This window comes from Octopus bimaculoides, chromosome 13 (assembly GCF_046866305.1).
Source record: "Octopus bimaculoides isolate indiv1 chromosome 13, ASM4686630v1, whole genome shotgun sequence".
Classification (NCBI taxonomy): Eukaryota; Metazoa; Mollusca; class Cephalopoda; order Octopoda; family Octopodidae; genus Octopus; species Octopus bimaculoides.
The window spans coordinates 33,440,311-33,459,442 of record NC_142940.1 but is presented as its reverse complement, the minus strand read 5'-3'; the positions used below and the strand labels follow the sequence as shown (position 1 = coordinate 33,459,442).

At 36.4% G+C, this 19,132-nt stretch overlaps 1 protein-coding gene across 12 annotated transcripts in view; it reads right to left on the bottom strand.

Moving 5' to 3' along the window:
- LOC106872059 (mitochondrial ornithine transporter 1) overlaps positions 1-19,132 on the bottom strand; it is a 56,796-nt gene that overhangs the window by 22,184 nt on the left and 15,480 nt on the right. For 9 of the 12 annotated variants that reach the window (XM_052972421.2, XM_052972413.2, XM_052972412.2 and 6 more), the window contains one exon: positions 1,988-2,094. In XM_052972421.2, coding sequence (XP_052828381.1) covers positions 1,988-2,063 — 76 coding nt within the window. In that variant the 5' untranslated portion in view covers positions 2,064-2,094. Of the gene's footprint in view, positions 1-1,987; positions 2,095-6,807; positions 6,849-7,852; positions 7,979-19,132 lie in introns of those variants that run through there. The other 3 variants (XM_089361626.1, XM_089361624.1, XM_089361625.1) reach the window with 3 other exon arrangements.

The following is a 19,132-nucleotide window of genomic DNA, read 5'->3' as shown; positions in this document are numbered from 1 at the left end:
CAATTTCCATGCTGGCATGGGTTAAACAGTTTGATTGGAACTGGTAAGCCAGGGGGCTGCACCAAGTTCCAGTCTGATTTGACATGGTTTCTATCACTGAATGCCCTTCTTAACGCCAACCAGAGTGTAATGGGTATTTTTTATGTGCCCCCAGCATAGGTACCATTTACATGACACTGGCAATGGCCATGACTACAATTTCACAGGTGCCATTTACATGACACTGGCAACAACCACAACCACAATTATGGTTTCACTTGGCTTGATGAGTCTTCTCAAGCACCACATACAGTCAAAGGTTTTAGTCACTTGTCATCACCTTTGTGATATATACATACCATGGGCTTCTTTTAATTTGTCAATCAAATCCACTCATAAGGCTTTGGTTGGCCCAGGAATATAGCAGAAGAAACTTGCCCAAGATGCCATGCAGTGGGATTGAATCCTCAATTGTGTGATTTAGAAGTAAACTTCTTACCACACAGCTATGTCTCTCTCTGCCTGCCTGCCTCTCTCTCTCTCTCTCTCTCTCTCTCTCTCTCTCTCTCTCTCTCTCTCTCTCTCTCTCTCTATATATATATATATATATATATATATATATATATATATATATATATATATATATATATATATATATATTTATATATACACATACATGTATATAGCCACTATATGTATAGTTACAAGTGTATCTGTATGGTTAAGAAGTTTGCTTCCTGACCACATTGCTTCAGCTTCAATTCCACAGAGTGGCACCTTGAGCAAGTCTCTTCTTGTATAGCCTTGAGGTGACCAATCACTTGTAAGTGGATCTGGTAGATGGAAACAGCAAGAAACCTATTGTGTGTGTGAATGTTTGTCTCCTTGTTTTAACACTGCATGAGAGTTGTAAGCAAGTGTCACTGTCATACAAGCAGTGTCATTCGTTTTTAATATACTATGAAAACATGTCAGACCACAAGGAAATATAACAGGAATCCCTGCTTCATGGAAGTAATGCCTTCCTGAAAATCTGGCTGTAATATGAAATTAATTTTCCTATTGATTTTCATATCAAATGAGATTGTGTTCCTATGCAAAAAAGAACAAGAAAACAACAGAATAAGCAACATGATCGCCTTTATATATGAAAATAGCTATGTCTAAACATACATGGTACAATATAGATACATAAAAACACAAAAAAATTTCAAGAGGAATGAGTTAGGGAAACAAGAATCATATCATAAGAGTACATTCTTATCAAAGATGTTGACTATTGTGAGGGGTGTTGGTGGAATGAACGTTTCTAGGAGGATAAGGGACAATATTTAAAAAGCTTATAGTTTATTATCATTAACATCAGCTTGAGAAGTGAAGAACTTATCCAAAGTTGTTTGTTGTTTATGATGCATCGTCACTTTCTACAGCTCAGTATAGGGATCGAGATCATATATATATAAATATATGTGTGTGTGTGTATGTGTGTGTATGAATACGTGTATACACATGTTTGTATGTGTGTATGTGTACATATGTAGACATGAACGCAGGAGGTTTATGTCTATGTATTGTGAGAATATGGTTGCCTGTATTTTTTATCTTTTCCTTTTTTTCGTTTTATACCTAATAGAGTAACTTCCCTTTTATTCAATGGTTTTTTTTTTTTTTCATAGTGTCTGTTGCCATTAATGACCGATGAGAATGCATTGTAGCTCTTCGCTCCAACATTCGAAACTCTGAGTACTATAATAACAACCTTTTACTGTTTGTTCTAAATTATAACATATATATATATACATACACAGTATGAGAATGGGCTGAGTATGATCAATTGGATGTGTAATGGCAGTTCAGCTGACAAAAAAGAGTAAAGGCATACAAACTAAGAGCTCAGGAGGAGGTAAATCCTCGTACTGCATCATACCTTAAAGGTACAAAAAAGAAATAATAAATAAGCAAGCACCACTGAGATGCAAGTGAGGAATGAAGGCGTTTTTAATCTTACCTGCCGTCCCAGCAGTGAAGTCAATGACTCCATCGACAAGGATTGATCTTTTAAACTGTGTAGTTTGTACTTCCATCACTTTGGGTCAGCAGTTGTAATATATGGACCTATTGTAAGGGATTAAAAAGAAGGAAATAATAAAACATCATCATGATCATCATCAAAATTATCGTTATTTCCATTATTACAGCCTTTATTATTATCATTACCACTATTACTCTCATTTTCAACACCAATGAAAATATTATCATCACAATCCCCACCATCAAAATCCTCACTTTCACATCATCACAGCCTTCATTATTATTTCACATAATTATTAGAGTATTGGAAACTATGCTTAGCAGCATTTAATTACAGCTCTTTACATTCTGAGTTCATCCTTCCCTATTAAATCGTGCTTAAATAATAAACCCTTGTTATTACTGCTTCTTTTTTTATTTTATGTAATATATTTTATAGGACCAGGTCCAAACTATGGGCCAGTGGTACTATAGAGAAGATATCACTTGATTGGCAACACTTTCAATAGTATGTCAGTTGTTCCAAGTAGTGTAATCTTTCTGGACTGCCTAAATACTGATGTTGTCCAGGATGTGGTTGATGAACTTTCACATTCCCTTCTATGTGAGTTCCAGCACTCCAGTGACCAGTGGTATTATTTCACTTTTCATATTCCACATCCTGCTGATTTCTATCTCCAGTTTCTCTTTGAATAGAAATGTTTCTTCTGGAAGGTATTGTATAATTTGAGAATTAGGCACTTCCTGTCCTTCATATCATTGATAACAATATCGGCCTTGTTGGATTTATTCCTAATGTTTTTGTCAATGCTTAATGGTAAAGAAAACTACTTTTATTATTATTTCATCAAAGAGAATGGATATAAAATACTGCATTTTGTTGGGTTTTTCTTCTTCGTGTTAACTGTCAAGCTTCAATAAAAGGCCTTAAAGCAAAAGTACCTTTCTAAGAATATAACAAGTTCCAAGGAAGGCAGATTTTGGAACACACATCTTTTTCATTGCGCAACCAGTCTAGACAATATGATAGTTTTTGGGGGATTAAATCTCATGCTCTAATGATAACTGGTACAACTTCCACTTTTACTGCTGGACATCACTGCATTATTGATATTTCTACTCTTTAATCAAAGTATTTTGAGATATTTTCCTACTTCTTCATTTGCAGTGCTTTAACTTGAACAAAATTACAGCATCACTAATTATTATTATTGTCTTTCATCATTTCATAGTCAGCTGTTGCAAGTGGTGTGATCTTTCTGGACTGTATAAATATTGATGTTGTCACATACTGGGGTTGATGTAATCGACTAGCACCTTCCCCCAAAATTTCAGGCCTTGTGCCTATAGTAGAAAAAAAAAAATCATCATTATAATTATAATAATAATCCTTTCTATTATAGGTACAAGGCCTGAAATTTTGGGGTAGGGAACTTATCAATTACATCGACTCCATTGCTCAACTGGTACTCATTTTATCAACCCTGAAATGATGAAAAGCAAAGTCGACCTCGGTGGAATTTGAACTCAGAACATAAAGACAGATGAAATGTTGCTAAGCATTTTGCCCAGCATGCTAATGATTCTGTCAGCTCACCACCTTTGTAATAATAATAATGATTTCAAATTCTGGCACAAGTCCAGCAATTTTGAGGGAAAAGATAAGTACATATTTTATCAACCCTCAAAAGATGAAAGGTAAAGTTGACTTTGATGGAATTTGAACTCAGAATGTAAAGACAGATGAAATGTTGCTAAGCATTTTGCCCAGCATGCTAACAATTCTGTCAGTTCACCACCTTAATAATAATCCTTTCTACTAAAGGCACAAGGCCTGAAATTTTTTTTTTGGGGGGGGGTAGCCGATTACATCAACCTCAGTGTTTCACTGGTACTTAATTTATCGACCCTGAAAGGAAAAAAGGCAAAGTCAACCTTGGCAGAATTTGAACTCAGAATGTAAAGACATGAAATGTCGCTAAGCATTTTGCCCAGCATGCTAACGATTCTGTCAGCTCACCAGCTTAATGCCGCTGCCGCCAAAGACGATGACGATGACGGCAATGATTATAATGATAATGATAATGGCAGTGAGATGTTTGACTGGCAGAAATACTTTTGAAAAAAGTGCTTGCAGTATTTTGCTTCAGCTCATTACATTCTGAGTTCAAATCTCACTGAGGTCATTCATTCCTCTGGAGGTCAATAAAATAAAACAACAGTCAAATACTAGAATTAACTAACACCCTCCTCATATAATCACTGACCTTGTACCAAAATTAGAAACTAATATTATTATTATTATTGCTGCCATTGTTATGGAGGTTATTTCTGTCACTTTTTCAAACTTTCAATATCTATCAAGATTTTAAACTGATAACCAAGAGGTAAAGATACTGTCTTTATCACACATAAACATATACAACCCCCACTCCTATTATCACCGATATAGCAGTTAATTAGTTTGCTGTTTTTCTCATTTTCATTTTTTGCTGGGAGTGGTCGGCATGTCTTAGTGTTTGATCTTCAAATTTGTTGTTTGTTGTTATAATATCATCATACATGCATACATACACACACACACACACACTTGGTTGGCCCCAGGTCAGCCTTGACTGAAAAGATCTCTAATCAAATATGTTCCAGCTGTAACCATTTAATTGTATTTCTTTCTGGTTTACAGTGAGGTAAAACGTAGGAACAACTTTGCAGTCTTCAGAAGACATTAGAACATGCATGTCCTTACAGCACCCCCACCCACCCCTCTACACGAGCTCATGTTACTTCACAGTCAGCATTCATACCGATATTTTTAACTGTGACTTTTGTGTTGCATCTACAGTGGAACCAGCCTGTAGGCAGCTATGTAGAGCTTATCATAACTTTAAGAAACCAAACACACACTTTCATATGCTTTTCCCTATTTGATGCAGTGCACATCCCACCATACATTGATCAGGGCTAATTCCATCTGCTCCTTTGAGGATATATATATATATATATATATATATATATATATATATATATATATATATATCAACCCTTTATTTTTGGGAAAACAGAGATATATCATTTTTTATTTTTTCATCTTCTAGGAATTGACCCATGTTTACTATTTCATTCTGGCTCATAACATTAGTAAGACTGTTGCTTTTGTTATTAAAATCATTACAGCCATCATTAATCAGTTTTCATTTACATTTGCTAAAGTACAAAAGTCATCTGTGTTCATAATTGTAACTGCTTCTTCAATTACCATAAATTTTGTCTGTTTCTTTCCCTTTTTTCAAATCTATTTTGGCAAACAATATTTGTTTTGGCAGTGTATTTACTTCTACCACATTTATGGCTCTTTCTACTCTGTCACTGAAAACCATGTCATCAATCTATATATATATATATATATATATATATATATATATATATATATATATATATATATATATATATATATATATATATATATATATATATATATATATATATATATATAAGAGAAATTTTGTCTGTTTGTGTGCTTGTTTGTCCAGCAAAATGAAAGTAAATGGTTCAGGGGAAGCTATTAGGCTTTTTCTATATATATAAAATCGAAATTTTGTCTCTTTCTTTCTCTGGCAAAATGAAAGTACCTGGTTCAAGAGAAGCTATTATGCTATTGCATAATTTGTCTCAACCAAAATTATACAATGGTACAATACTAAATGTGCAAAAACTTATGAGGGAACTGCACTGAGGCAAATATTCTCACTGGTTGTGATAAAGGTGACACCGTCTTCATTCCTCGCATACCAGTTATACCATCTAATGTCCCATTCCGATTTAAGTGGATACAGTTTCCTATTCCACTTTCTTTTGCCATGAGTACTAATAAAAGTCAGGGACAAACACTAAAAGTTGCTGGGTTGCAATTTGAAGAACCATGCTTTTGCACATACAGGAGGAGTAAATCTAATTCTGTGGCCGTAGTCTCACCCAGGTTCAGATTCCAAACTGAATCCTTCAATTCTCCTTGGGCATACAGCCTATTCAAATGTTAAAAGAAACCGTGACAAATGGGTCTTCCATTGGACCCAAGGCCTTCTCAGTGCCATCGCACAGTCACCTGGATTCCATAAAGCTATTCTATATGATATAGCTATTTTTCCAGCTTCATTCACGTTGAAACTGAATCTTTTGATTCTCCTTCAGCATACTGTCTTTTCAAATGTCAAAAGGAACTGCGACAAATGGATATTCCAATGGATGTCACTGCAGTCACCTGGATTCCGTAAAGCTATTCTTCTATATGATATACCTATTTTTCTAGCTTCTTGGTTCAGATATAAATATACAAACTTCTTTCAGATACACAGAGAGAATCTGACAGTGAAGCGACATGCACACAGACCCGATTTCATTACATTCCTGTAATGTAGTGTTGGAACTTCAGCACTAATGCTGACAGGACACAGCATTTGTAATTTTGTTTGACTATTATTGATATTCCTAATAAAAAAAATGTCTCCTAAAAAAAAGCGCGTCAAAAAATGAACACCAAACAAACGCACGGCATGCAGCAGAAAACAAGGATGAGACACATGCACAGCTTGCAGACCATTGACAAAAAAAGAAAGCTCGACGTTCAACTGAAACCGAACATCAAAGAAATGCATGACTTGCAGTTAGCCAACAAAGAATAACAGCTCAACGTGCAGCAGAAAATGAAGATCAAAGAAATGCAGAACATGCAGATAGCCAACAAAGAATGACAGCTCAACATGCAGCAGAAAATGAAGACGAAAGAAATGCATGACTTGCAACTGATCATCTTCGAAGTGCATCACATCATATGCAAGAAACTGCAAATAGACATGAAAAGGACCGAATCAGGCACAACAAAGGTAGGTCACGTCAGCAATGGCGTCTTGCTGCTTTCAGTTACAACTCCAATCATTGCTATGAATCTGAAATTGGCTCAATGTCTCACCAATGGTATTACTGTGGTGGTAAAAACTAGTTGAATGAACTACCTGCATTATGCTGCACGAGGGGGAAAATTATGCTGCCTTTCTTTTCTGACCTTCCTGAAGAACTGAAAAATTTTCTTCATGGAACTTCTCCCATTCAAAGCATTTTCGACAAAAAATACAACACTATAATAATGCTTTCCAAATAACTTCATTTGGAGCAAATATTGTGAATGTGGGAGGATTCATGCCCACATTCAAAATCCAAGGGCAAGTATATCATTGAATTGGTAGCATTTTACCACAAGAAAATGAAGACCATAAATTTTTGCAAGTTTATTTCATTAAGAATATGCAAAAAGAAGCTGAAACAAGGTATAATCTTAATAAAGGGCTTCACTTTAATATAATACAACTTCAACAAATGCTTCATAACAACAGTATTTATATGAGGAGTTTCAAGTGTACCCTTGATAATACACAAAGCAAAAATTTTTAACTGGTGATCAATTCTGATGGAAACCTGCCAGCTGAGAATTCACGGCATTTCAAAGCACCAGAGACTAATGAGGTTGTTTATAATTTTAGCAGGTGAACAAACTGGAAAACAGGATATAATTATAAATGTAGAGATTGTTCCATTCAAAGGGCAAGTGATACACACCACTCCTATGATGCTCTACAGTACCCATTGCTTTTTCCATATGGAACAGATGGATATCATTTTGGTATTTCTCAGGCAAGGGAAAGTTCTAGAAAACTGTATCGTGCATGGATTTTTATGCATTTCATCTTATGCTTAGACCCTTCAGTTTTAATTTATTGCATAGAACTAGGGATTTAATTCAATAATTTGTTGTTGACATGTATGCCAAGATTGAATCAGAAAGACTCACCTATGTAAGAACACATCAAAAACAGCTTTGGGTTGCTTCATATATTCGCTTACAAGACAGCATAAATAATGATGGGTATGGAAATAATCAGGAGCAATTGTACATCCTTCCAACAAGTGGACCTCACTATATGCATGAAAGAACACAAGATGCCATGACATATGTACGAAAATAAAATATGGTAGGCCAGATTTATTTATAACTTTTACATGTAACTTGAAATGGCCTGAAATACAAAAGGAACTCTTTCTTGATCAACAAGCACATCATAGCACAGATTTTTCACTTATAATTAAATAAGACGATGCACCTCTTTTCAAATTTATATATCTTTGGGGAAGTTTGCTATTCCATGCATACAGTGGAATGGCAGAAAAGGGGATTACCTCATGCCCATATTTTACTTTGGCTATACACAAAAATAAACTCAAATCAAATTGATTCTATAATTTCAGTCAAAATTCCTGATCCTGCTATTGATTGTGGTATCTCATATGGTTCATGGCCCTTGAGATGCTCAAAACCCTCAGTCACCATGCATGAAGGAAGGGAAATGCACAAAACAATATCCATAGAAAACAGAAAATGGAGGAGAGCAAGCCAAACTTGGTAATCATGAAGTAGACAATTGATGGATAGTTCCTTACTGCCCATTTCTGTCAAAGACTTTCAATGCTCATATCAATGCAGAGTATTGTAACTCCATCAAGAGCTTAAAGTATGTATGCAAATACATAAATAAGGGCAGTGATGCTGCTTCTATTGCCATTCAAGAAAACACTCGTGATGAAGTTAAACAATACTGAATAGGGAGATATATAAGCAGTAATGAGGCCTTCTGGAGCATATTTGGATTCACAATCCACGAAAGGCACCCAGCCATTCAACAACTATCTGTGCATTTAGAAAATGGTCAAAGGGTTTACGTCACAGCTGAGACAGCTGCAAATCAAGTCTCAAATTCAAGGGATACCACTTTAACGGCCTTTGTTGAGGGGAACAATTTTGCAAAAAAACTGCTATATCATGAGGTTCCTTTTTATTACACATGAAGTATGGGCCTCACAGAGGCAATGATGAAAGACCGAGACCTCTGGAGATATGCTGTGACTGCGAAGACCCAGCAAATAAAGTGAGTTCATGGCTGTATCCTACACCAGTTTCGCATAACCAGCCCCAGCTCATTCAAAAGCACTTTGGATCGTAGGGTGACCTACTGTGCTTGAGGAGACCTATTGAGTCAAGTACATCAACATCAAAATGAAAATCAAATGGAAATTGTAGTTGTGATACCTGTGCCGGTGGCACATAAAAAGCACCCACTACACTCACGGAGTGGTTGGCATTAGGAAGGGCATCCAGCTGTAGAAACACTGCCAGATTAGACTGGAGCCTGGTGCAGCCTCTTGGCTTCCCAGACCCTGGTCGAACCATCCAACCCATGCTAGCATGGAAAACAGACGTTAAACAATAATGATGATGATGATGAAACAGACGCAATATAGGTACAAAGGTTCAAGGTCATTCTAGGATTAAGTTTGGTACAACAATTGGTGGAGTATATACTGTACATGCTAGCCAAAATGAATGCTTTATTCTCAGAATGCTTCTTCATGTAAAAAGAAGATCCACTTCATGCGAAGTTTTGAAAGAAGTTGATGGTGAAATTTGCAGAACATACTGAGAAGTGTGTTTCAAGTTAGGTTTGCTTGCAATGGCAAGCAACACTAGAAGCTTCAATATAAAAAATACTAAAGTGTTTAAGATGTCTTTTTTGCTATTATTCTCAAAAATTAAGAAGTAGGCAATCCTGTTAAACTGTGGAATAAGTTTAGAAATGATCTTGCTGAAGATTTCAAGCATGAAGTTCTTCAAGAACGAGTAAATTACCTATTTAAATGGACTGTTTATATAATTGCCATTACTGTATTCATAAATATAATAACACATACAACTCACTATTGTCATAATAAACAAACAGAAGTTCATGGATGAAGTTGATCTTTTTTCTACTTCAATTATTATATGAGATCAAGGCTTTCAAGACATCAATCAGCTGAACTATTTGCAGAGCAGCTTTTGAAACTCAGTGAAGGGAGACTTCCAATTAATGAAGAACAGTTTCTTGCACTCAATCCAATATGTAATTCAACTGATTCCATTGGGGTTAGCATTAGGGTAAGGGTCTGGTGGATGAAATCTTTCCTAATCTTCTTCATAATTACAACAATACAAATTGGATCCGTGAGTGAGCTATCCTGACTCCAAAAAATGTTGCTGTACATAGCATTAATAATATGCTATTGAATAAACTTCCAGGAGAAGTATTCACTTATAATTCAATTGACAATGTTGTTGATGATTAGGATAGTGTTAACTACCCCATTGAATTTTTGAACTCACAAAAACTACCAGGTACAGCTCCTCATTGTCTTCACTCGAGAAAAGGGACTCCTATTATGTTATTGTGTAATTTGTCTCAACCAAAATTATACAATGGTACAATATTAAATGTGCATAAACTATGAGGAACTGCATTGAGGCAAATATTCTCACTGGTTGTGGTAAAGGTGACACTGTCTTCATTCCTCGTATACTAATTATACCATCTAATGTCCTATTCCAATTTAAACGGTTACAGTTTCCTATCCAAGTTTCTTTTGCTATGAGCATTAATAAAAGTCAGGGCCAAACACTAAAAGTTGTTGGATTGCAACTTGAGGAACCATGCTCTTCACATGGCCAACTTATGTCGGAGCATCATGTGTGGGATGAAAAGCAAATCTTTTTGCTTATCCACTTTTAATGCAATATGAATACTTCAATAACTTAATTTGTCATTACTATTATTACATTCAAGAATGATTAAATTACCTATTTAAATGAACTGTATTATATAATTGCCATTATAGTATTGATAAATAAAATAACACATACAACCCACTTATTATTATCATATAATAAACAAACAGAACTTCATGTATGAAATTGATCTTTTTTCTGGTTCAATTATTACATGTTTTCCTCTTATAAAAATACACACATACAGGAGGAATAGATTATATACATACATATATACATACATATATATATATATATATATATATATATATATATATATATATATATATATATATCATAATACTTTGAATGTGGCTCCCGAGAAACAGTAAAAGTAATTACTTGATCAACAACGAGTATTACTGCTAGTTAAAATATAAATAAGGAAATGTTTACAGATTATAAAATATGAAATATGCCTAAAGACAAACCATAAGGAGATGTGGGTGGCACTCAAACATTTCTTAGTATTTTGTTAACAAGAAAGTAAAAAGCAAGGATTTCTAATATAGGCATAGAGCAGAATGTGTTTTTTTTAGAGAGAGAACCACAGGTTATAGTTGATTATATCAATTCCAGTGCTTCACTGGTACTTACTATCAATCCCTAAAAGGATAAAGGGAATGTTAACATTAGCAAGATTTGACTCAAAAATATAAAGGAGCATAATTCAATGCCAGACATTTTCTTCAACATTCTAGCAAACCTGTCCATCTACCTCCCTTTGCCAATACCAAACAATAATTTATAATTAAATAATTAGGGACAGGAAGGGCATACAAGAATCTATGCCCACTCCACACATATGAAAAAATATATACACATAATTGAATGGAACTTGTGGAAGAGGGAGACCCAGGAAGACATGGGGCAAAGTATTGAAGGCTGATCTCAAGACACTAAGCCTTATGAAGGAGATGACAGGGGATTGAGACATATAGTGCCTTGCTGTTCTCAAGAAGACCCATCCACCATAGCAGAAATGATAGTGCTGGTGCCATATAAAAAGCACTGGAGCTAGTGCCACATAAAAGCACCCAATACACTCTGTAAAAGTGGTTGGCATTAGCAAGGGCATCCAGATGTTGAAGCCATCTCAGAACAGACAACAGAGGAGCCTGGTGTGGCCCCCAGCTTTACCAGCTCCTATCAAACCATCCAGCCCATGCCAGCATAGAAAACAGATGTTAAATGATGATGATATACATGGAAACTAAGTTGGTAGGATTTCCATGTGGTTTTGTGTTGCAAGTGATGGATGACTACAACAAATGGTTGGCAAGACACTCTGAGACTTGTCTAACCATATCAGTGTGGAAAATAGACTGATGATGATGATGATGATGATGATGATGATGATAAAATTTATAGAAACAGCAATCATAACTACAACAAATTGCTTTGAAGTGGGCCAGTTTATAAATTTGTTTTGTGTTGTTTATTTGCTTTTAGAGCGTTTCTTTTCTAAATCAGTGGGAGAAAGAGAAAATGGAAAATTAAGAAAGAGAAAGAAAGAGGAAGTGTTATTGCAGGTAAAGGAGAGTGAAGAGAAAATGAAAGGGAGAGAGAAAGGAGGAGAGAATGAAAGGAAGAAGAGGTGAGATAGGAAAGTAAAGGACAGTAAGAGCAGGAAGAGAGAGGGGGAAAAGAGAGAGAGAGAGAGAGAGAGAGATTGAATGAGAGTAAGGAAAGAGTTGAGAGGGAAGTGTAATGAAGGATGGCAGGAGGTAGGGGTTGAAATTTATGGAAGATAAAGGAAAGAGAGAGAGAGAGAGAGAGAGAGAGAGAGAGAGAGAAGAAAGATAGAGGATGATAGATACAGGGAAGGGAAGTGGGAGGTATAATTTATGAAGTTGTACAGGCCAAATACAAGGAGGAAAATATGAAGCGGGGGGGGGGATATGGAGAGGGAGAGAGAATGAATAAGAGAGAGAGAAGGGGGGGGAGCAGAGTAATCAGATGAGGGAGAGTAGAACTGGGATGTAGGGTGGGCCATGTCCTAGAATGGACAACCTATATTTTGAAGGTAAAGATTATTATGAAAGGCTGAAGGTGGGGAACATAAGTAGAGAAAGGTCAATTGTTGAATTATGTAATTTTGTCAGAAGGAGTCATTTTTCCTCATTTTTATTGTTGGCACTCCGTCGCTTATGACATCGAGGGTTCCAGTCGATCCGATCAACGGAACAGCCTGCTCGTGAAATTAACGTGCAAGTGGCTGAGCACTCCACAGACACGTGTACCCTTAACGTAGTTCTCGGGGATATACAGCGTGACACAGTGTGACAAGGCTGACCCTTTGAAATACAGGCACAACAGAAACAGGAAGTAAGAGTGAGAGAAAGCTGTGGTGAAAGAGTACAGCAGGGTTCGCCACCATCCCCTGCCGGAGCCTCGTGGAGCTTTAGGTGTTTTCGCTCAATAAACACTCACAACGCCCGGTCTGGGAATCGAAACCGCGATCCTATGACCGTGAGTCCGCTGCCCTAACCACTGGGCCATTGAGCCTTTACTCTCATTTTTATTGACCCCACCACAACCAACAACAATGTACTCCCCCCATTCTGGAAGATATATGTAGTCACTCAATCTGCTAGAAATAGCAAATCACATGTCCCTCAAGTAACACCCTACACAATGATAATGTGATCCTGGGTTCTCTGCATATATGAAAATGACAGGATGGTCATGGTTGGAATGCTTTGAAGCATAAATCTACTCAGCCAGGCACAGCATTTACGAAAGTTTAAGAAATTTGTTTTTGCTCCCAGTTCAATCCTTTTTCCATAGCATCTTGGCCAAGTGTCTTTTACCATAGCCTCCAGTTGCCCCATATGACCCATACCTTGTAAGTAAAATTGGTTAGATGGAAACTGTGTAGAAGCCCTTCAGGTGGATTGTACCTGCAATTTAAAGGCCCAGCCTTCTCACTGAATCACAATGATTCTGCCTGAGGATTATATCAAGGGTATTATCCATAGCTGAGTATCCTTAATGTACTCAGCCACCTCTACATTAATCCAATGAGCAAGTGATTTATCTGATTGGACAATGCTTCTGTGTGGTCAAGTGAACTGCTAGAAATAGCAGTCAAACACTTCTCAAATCATTCATTACTATCTTGGAAAAGGAAGGACATATTGATAATATAACATTAGGGCAGAATTCTGTTTTAAGTATCTCATATAACACCTCATAGCTTTTTTTATTTTTTGGAATTTTCTGAAAATTTTTGTGTATTTGTGTCCTACACACAGAAATTCATACAATTATGAAAAAAAATCTTTTTTTACTTTCTTTTACTTGTTTCAGTCATTTGACTGTGGCCAAGCTGGATCACCGCCTTTAGTCGAGCAAATCGACCCCAGGACTTATTCTTTGTAAGCCTAGTACTTATTCTATCAGTCTCTTTTACAGGGACGTAAATACACCAGCATCGGTTGTCAAGTGATGTTGGGGGGACAAACACAGACACACAAACATACATACATACATACATACATACATACATATATATATATATATATATATATATATATATATATATATACGACGGCCTTCTTTCAGTTTCCGTCTACCAAACTACCAAATCCACTCACAAGGCTTTGGTTGGCCCGAGGCTATAGTAGAAGACATTTGCCCAAGGTGCCACGCAGTGGGACTGAACCAGGAACCATGTGGTTTGTAAGCAAGCTACTTACCACACAGCTACTCCTATGCCTGTAATTTTTTTAATTAATTTTTTTAAAAAAAGTCAGAGTTTAAAATACAGACAGTCCAAATTTTTTGCTCAAATCCTTGCAATGGACCATTAAATTTGTTTATGGGGAGAAACACATTGAAAAACATTAATATGTCAGAGAGACAAAGAAATGAGGAAAGTATCAGGTTGTTATGAGATGTGCTAAAAATAATGGATAAATAACCCTTAAATCACACACAAATTTTTTTTTTCTGGCTTTTGCATAATTGTATGAATTCTGAAAATTCCAAAAAATAAAAAAAGTTATGAGGGGTTACATAGGGTGCTTAAACCAGAATTCCACCAATATTAGAAACACGTCTGAAAACAGTTAGCATGAACATGGCTGGAACATTCTTAATTATAGACACTGATCAGACATGGTATTAAATAATGACAACAACATCAACAAACATCTCCACTGTCACTAACAATATTAACACAATTATCATTACCATCACCTCATCATTTAAATTAGCACCACTGATAACACAACTGCCACACCATCACCACTACCAAAAATACATAACAAATCAATGCTACAATTATCATCATCTTCACTGTCATCACCACCACCAACAACAACAGAAATAACACCACTCCTAACATCACCTTCATTGCCACCATCACAACTCATCACCAAAACACTGTTGTTATCATAACACCAACATCTTCCTCACCACCATCTCCTTCATCACCAACATCAATGGCACTGTAAACAGCAACACCACCACCACACCACATTCTGCCATGTCATCACTACAATCTGACCATAATTACTGCTGCCACCATCACAAAGGTCACTAAATACCATTATTTCAACCAGCACCATTAAAAGTACAAGTGGCTCCCCCTTAGCATCAACATTAGCGTGGCTGGCATTGAAAGTGCTTAAACCTTATTTAATGATGTGTAGTAACATCAGTGTTATTGTTGTTGTTGTTGTTTAGCACTGGGCTGACTCCCAATGAGCAGGCCTATGATCCCTCTCAAACATGACCAACCTGTTGTTTTCGGGGTGGGGAATGTTATCTAAGACTACACTGTGCAATGTGTCTTACTGCTTTCTAAAAGATGGTATGGTGTGAGCAGAGGAAGATTTGGCAACTATTTTGAAAAGGTCAGACACATAAGGAATGTCTAATTGGTATCATTTATCTTTATGTTTGCTTATATTTTAGCTTGAGCAATCCAAAATAATCTTAACTAACAAAAGAACATAACCTTGACGCTGTAGAGGAAAAGAAATATTTTGTTCTAATAGTTAATAATAGATTGAGTGCTGCACTACAGCTTGGAAAGAAAATGCCTCCTATCCCAAATGTTCTTCCAATAGTTTTTGAGACTTTGGTGAAACCACACCTAAAATTTTAAATCATCATTTGAAATTGAGAGACAAAGGAAAGACAAAGGAGGAAAACACCAGCATCTCATGGCAGATTACAGCTGATGTGCTCAGTACCACTTAGAATCATCCTATTTACTTTCCAACCTGCTTGTGTGTGTGAAACTGTGGTCCAGGAGTATATGAATTCATGTATACTATACCTTACTTAAATATGCATGTGCACACATACACAACTATATGCATACACATATAATATACACACACACATACGTACATGCACACACACATAAACACACACACACATATATATAGGAAAATTAACAAAAAGAAGAGAATTTGCCTTGGGGAGTGGAAAATCCAATGTTTTGAACAGTCCTTCTTCAGAGAAAGTTGACAGGAGAGAAATTAAAGAGAGACCAGTAGAGTTTTTACATCCTTTAAGTTAGAAAAACTTGCCTGATAAGGGGCACAGGAACATGAGAGCTTCATACATAAAAAAAGAAGGGGTGGGAGAGAGAAACTGGATGAGAGAGGTAGAAGTAAAGAGAAATGGAATGAGAAAAAGAAGCAGGTGAAGGTGAGAGTGAGGTGAAAGAAAATGAAGTGAGAAGGAAGTTGAGGGATAAGAAGGGAATTACTTAACTAAGGAGAGGTGTAGGAATAAAAGGAAAAATGTTAATTTAACCCTTTAGTATTTAAACCAGCCATATCCGGCCCAAATATTCTACCTGTTTTCTGTTCAAACCAGCCAGATCTAGCCTCTCGCACCTATTAGTGGAGGCATGTAGCTTAGTGGTTAGGGTATTGGACTCATGACTGTAAGATTGTGGTTTCAATTCCTAGACCAAGCAATGCATTGTGTTCTTGAGCAAAACTCTTCATTTCATGTTGTTCCAGTCTACTCAACTGGCAAAAATAAGTAATCCTGTGATGGGCTGGCATCCTGTCCAGGTGTAGAACATATACATCATGAAACCTGAAATCCAGCCTTTGTGAGTTGGCATGACTTGAGAAAATAACACATTCTAAAAATACACAATCACATCATTGAAATCTCAAAGCTAGGAGATAATGCATGACTAATTCAAAGCAATGTAAATTAATATCTGACAAAGTAAGCTGAATGCTGAAAGGTTAAACCTGTTGGTGACAAGATACTAAGTTCAAATACGAGATGTTTTCCTTTCTGTTTTCTTGAGCATGTGGAAATGCTATACAACTGAGTGACGCTAAACAAGTGAGTGACAGCCTGTTGTATATAAATGGGTGGCAATACATAGGCCAGGTATATGTAGTAGCTTTAAAAATGCTTCTGAAAGCTATCAGCAAGACATTGGGCTGTTTCTTCAATATATAAGGCACTGCAAAGTTTGCATATGATGCAATATATGAAGTTAGACAATGTGCAACAGACGTCCTGAGTAATATGATGTTATGTCTTAGACCCAATGATGGTTGTAGAGTTGTTAATGTAGTGGAAGGTGATGTATCATGAGCAAGTGTATTTAAAAGTGCCTGCTTGTATGGGGCTGCATACTGTGGAGCTTCTTACCGGGAGATTTCCAAGGTTCCTATTTTTTTTTTTCTTCTTAAAGTAAGGAAGGGTGGTGAGGGAAAGATTGAACCAGTTGTGAGATTCATCATCATCATTTAACGTCCACTTTCCATACTGGCATGTGTTGGAGAGCTTGACTGGGACTGGTAAGCTGTAGGGCTGCCCCAAGTTCCAGAGTGAATTTGGCTTGGTTTCTATGGCCAAATGCCCTTCCTAATGCAAACCACTCCAAGAGTGTAGCAGGTGCTTGTTACATGTCACTGGCATGGGTGCTTTTACATGTCACCAGCAGGGAAGCTGTTACATGTCACTTGCATCAGCCACAACTATGATTTCACTTGGCAAAGTGAGTCTTCTCAAGCACAGCAAATGACCAAAGGTCATGGTCGTGCAGGCATGGCTATGTATTTAAGAAACTTGCTTTACAACTACATGTTTGGGCAAGTGTCTTCAACTATAACTATGGGAAAACTGAATGAATTTACAAGAAACTGAAAGAAGCATGTGTTTGTGCATGCATGTGTGTGTGCATGTACATATATATAGATATGTGTGTGTACATGTAGGTATATGTGTGGATGGGTGTGTATATGTGTGTGAGTGTATGTGTATGCCTTTCCTATATATATATACATGAATATAATTCTTTTCTCAAATAAACTGCACTTCATATTCGAGGCTCCAATGAAACTATATGGTGTTACTCAGGCACTTATCTATGAGCCCATTGCATCTAATAGCAGAAACAGTTGAAAGCTAATGAAGTTCACAGCATAATCGTTTTTTCCCTTTGTCATCCTTTTTTCTTAGATATATATCATCATCATCATTGAAAGTAGACATTAAACAATGATGATGATGATGATGATGATATATATATATATATATATATATATATATATATATATATATGGGAGAATTTACGAAAAAAACAACAACAGATGAGGACAGGTGGTGTAGACAACAAAAGGATGTATTAGTTTAACGCACGGGAATAGAGAAAGTCTTTAACGTTTCAAGCTACACTCTTCAACAGAAAGAAATAAAGAGAAGAACAAGGAGAAAAACATATATACACATACATCTATACATATAAATTTGACATGGGCAATTCTTTCTTGTCTTGGGAGTCATGGTCAAACAGCTGGGTGGAATTGCATGAAAAATTACACAGATGTGCAGAATGATCCAGTGGTGATGCTGGGCTTAGTATTTTGTCATAGCTCCCATGGTTACTGAGATAATCTACTATAATAATACTCTTGTGTTTAAGAATGAGAAAGGAAGGGGTGATAGATGAATAAGTAAGGAAGGGGTGATGTCATACTTGGTAGTGAGATGATGAAAACTGTATGATGAAAAAAATAAAACAAACAGCATTTCAACTCTGTGTGAATATATGTATGTGTATGTAGAAGGGGGTATGTGAATGTGTGTATGTGTGTGTGTGCGTGTGTATGTGTGAATGTTTGTGTGCGTGTGCAATGGAAGTGGGAAGGTTCATTTTTGCTCGCTTAGTATTTGGGTTTATTTTTTGATTTGGTTGAATCTTGGTTGGTTTTTTTTTTGTTGGTCAGTTATTTTTAGCGTTTTAACAGAAAAAAGTCATTCTAAAATTGTTTTTTAATGTAAGTGTGCCCAAACAAGTCGAATGCTTACACAGAGCAGGTTTTACAGCCACATCATCCAAACCGACTGGGCGAAACCGGGCTTAGCTGCTAGTATATATATATATACATCTATATTACAGAGATATCAAGTTGTTGGATCAGGTAATGAAGGTCACGGAGAGGG